Source organism: Penaeus vannamei, chromosome 41, assembly GCF_042767895.1.
Source record: "Penaeus vannamei isolate JL-2024 chromosome 41, ASM4276789v1, whole genome shotgun sequence".
NCBI classification, from domain to species: domain Eukaryota; kingdom Metazoa; phylum Arthropoda; class Malacostraca; order Decapoda; family Penaeidae; genus Penaeus; species Penaeus vannamei.
In genome coordinates, this window is record NC_091589.1 from 12,491,703 (window position 1) to 12,494,202 (window position 2,500).

Sequence of the window (2,500 nt, forward strand, 5' to 3'; positions counted from 1 at the left end):
GGAAAATTTGCTTATATTTATGATTTTAGCTATCGTAACTTTTAGTATTCCTTTCAGTTTTTACAATTATTTTTATCTTTATTGCATTGTTTAAATCCGTGATCTCTTTCAGGGGATCGATGTGAACAGTGCCGCTACATACATTGTGAGAATGGAGCAACGTGTCGACTTAACGGGGCTAATGAGTCACCGGAGACGTTCTGTTCTTGTGCTGAAGGATACCATGGAGAAACCTGTCATTATTCAGTTTGTGACAATTACTGCAAAAATGTAAGCTATGGAAATCCAGGAATATAATTGTAGATGTGGAATATGAGATATTGTTTGATCCAGGTTATCTAACTTTGGTCCAATCATTCTCATTTTCTTTTCTTGGTAGTAAATGATTTCTTTTACTTTCTCTTTTTTCATACAACAGGGAAACTGCAGTATTTATCAGGGTATTCCAAAGTGCCAGTGTGAGGAAGGATGGACAGGCAGGACCTGCGATACTTGCAAAGAGGGTAAGTACAGCAGTGTGCTCTTTCTCTCTCTCTCTCTCTCTCTCTCTCTCTCTCTCTCTCTCTCTCTCTCTCTCTCTCTCTCTCTCTCTCTCTCTCTCTCTCTCTCTGCTCTCTCTCTCTCTCTCTCTCTCTCTCTCTCTCTCTCTCTCTCTCTCTCTCTCTCTCTCTCTCTCTCTCTCTCTCTCTCTCTCTCTCTCTCTCTCTCTCTCTCTCTCTCTCTCTCTCTCTCTCTCTCTCTCTCTCTCTCTCTCTCTCTCTCTCTCTGTTTGATAGATACCACAGATGATGAGAGATTTTTATCCTCGTTAATTTATCTTATAAATCTGTTCTTGTCATTTTAGGGAACTGTCAGAAAGATTTGTGTGAAGACTTCCACTGTGCAAATGAAGGCAAGTGCATCATATACCCTGGCCCTCCAAAATCAGCCAGGTGCTCCTGTTCCCCGGGTTATCACGGAACCCATTGTGAAATCTCCATATGCCAAGACTTTTGTGTGCATGTAAGTGTCTTGTTCGTGTTGGTTTTGGTTTTTGCCATGTTAATGTCCAGTTTGTGGTGTTATGTCTGACTTCTTAATGACTTGTCTCATGTGATATATGCGATAGGGCAATTAGAGTTTTGATATAGTTGATGGTTGTGATCTTTATATTACAGTCATTACATAGATCAATGGATAAATATAACCTGTTACCTGCCAACCAATATAACCCCAATTTTATGTTGCTCTTTTATTTTATGGAAACTACTTAAGGTGATTTAAGGACACTGTAGATAGCAATAAGACTATTCTATACACAAGAAAGTCCTTTTAAGTGCATCAGATACATGACCAGTTTGTGTGGCAATGATGCACATATGATGATAGGCACTATACATTAGAAAATGATGCATATATAAAATGAGATGTTGACCATTTTGCATTACTAATTGCAATATGAATTGATTAAAAGTCCCTGAAAGTGGTAATATATCAGTCCACAAGATATAAAGCTTTGTGGATAATCCTAGAAAAAAAAATGTACTCACAGATTAATATCTTTCTCTCTTTAAGGGCATATGTAAAATCCGTCAAGGTGAACCAATTTGTGAGTGTGATGGTGGTTGGAGGGGTCGTCTATGTGATGAAAGCATCTGCAAAGGTATGTCTCTCATTTGATCTTTAATAAGTTTTAATTAGATGGAATAATGGTATTTGATTTTGTCTCATGACAAATGCTCTTCCTATTATAGTTTGTATTCAATATCTGTGCAATGGTATTTTTTATTATTCTTGACTGTTGTTGCTGTTACAAAAAGGTGTTTTGAAGAATTTATGAATAAGACAAATTCAATAGCAAGAACACTTTATGTTGAATAGTAACATTTACATTTTACAAACTATTCCCACACTTAGATGACAACTGTGTTCAGAAGTGTGATGGCACCCTCAAGTGTCAGAACAATGGTGTATGCACAATTGCATCAGGCAGCGGTGAATACTTCTGTCGGTGCCTCCCTGGTTACCACGGAATGACATGCGAGAAGTCAGCTTGTGACAACTACTGCCAGCGGGTAGGGTTTTGTAAAGTGTAATGAAGTTCTTTAAGAAAATCATTACTAATTTGCAAGAATTATTGATAAAGATATATAGCTTTGCAAAAGGGACAATGTCACATAATGTTTTGGTTTAATAGTTAATCAGAAGTATATTATGTAACTCCTTTCTAAGTGAAATTATGGCTTCTCATTCAGTGCTATGGATATGTATGTATCACAATAGAATAACAATATTGTTTCCATAACTGATACAGGGTGTATGCCGCCTAGAAGGAAATGATCCTAACTGTGATTGCCCGCCTGGCTACAGCGGTGACCGGTGCCAGGATAATGAATGTGATCACTATTGTCATCGGGTAAGATTATATACTCCTTAATTAGTGTACTAGGAAAGGAAAAGTATTTATCAAAGTGTTAAATATTTTGTTTCCATGTTACTTTTCATACAGAGTTTATCAGAA

At 37.1% G+C, this 2,500-nt stretch overlaps 1 protein-coding gene across 1 annotated transcript in view; it reads left to right on the top strand.

Annotated features, from left to right (window-relative positions):
* Window positions 1–2,500, top strand: part of LRP1 (LDL receptor protein 1) — a gene marked incomplete in the record, with an annotated part of 264,954 nt that overhangs the window by 235,602 nt on the left and 26,852 nt on the right. Inside the window, 6 exon segments of the mRNA XM_070118011.1 lie at window positions 113–270; window positions 419–503; window positions 845–1,002; window positions 1,555–1,642; window positions 1,897–2,054; window positions 2,294–2,395. Of these exon segments, the coding sequence (XP_069974112.1) occupies window positions 113–270; window positions 419–503; window positions 845–1,002; window positions 1,555–1,642; window positions 1,897–2,054; window positions 2,294–2,395 (749 nt within the window).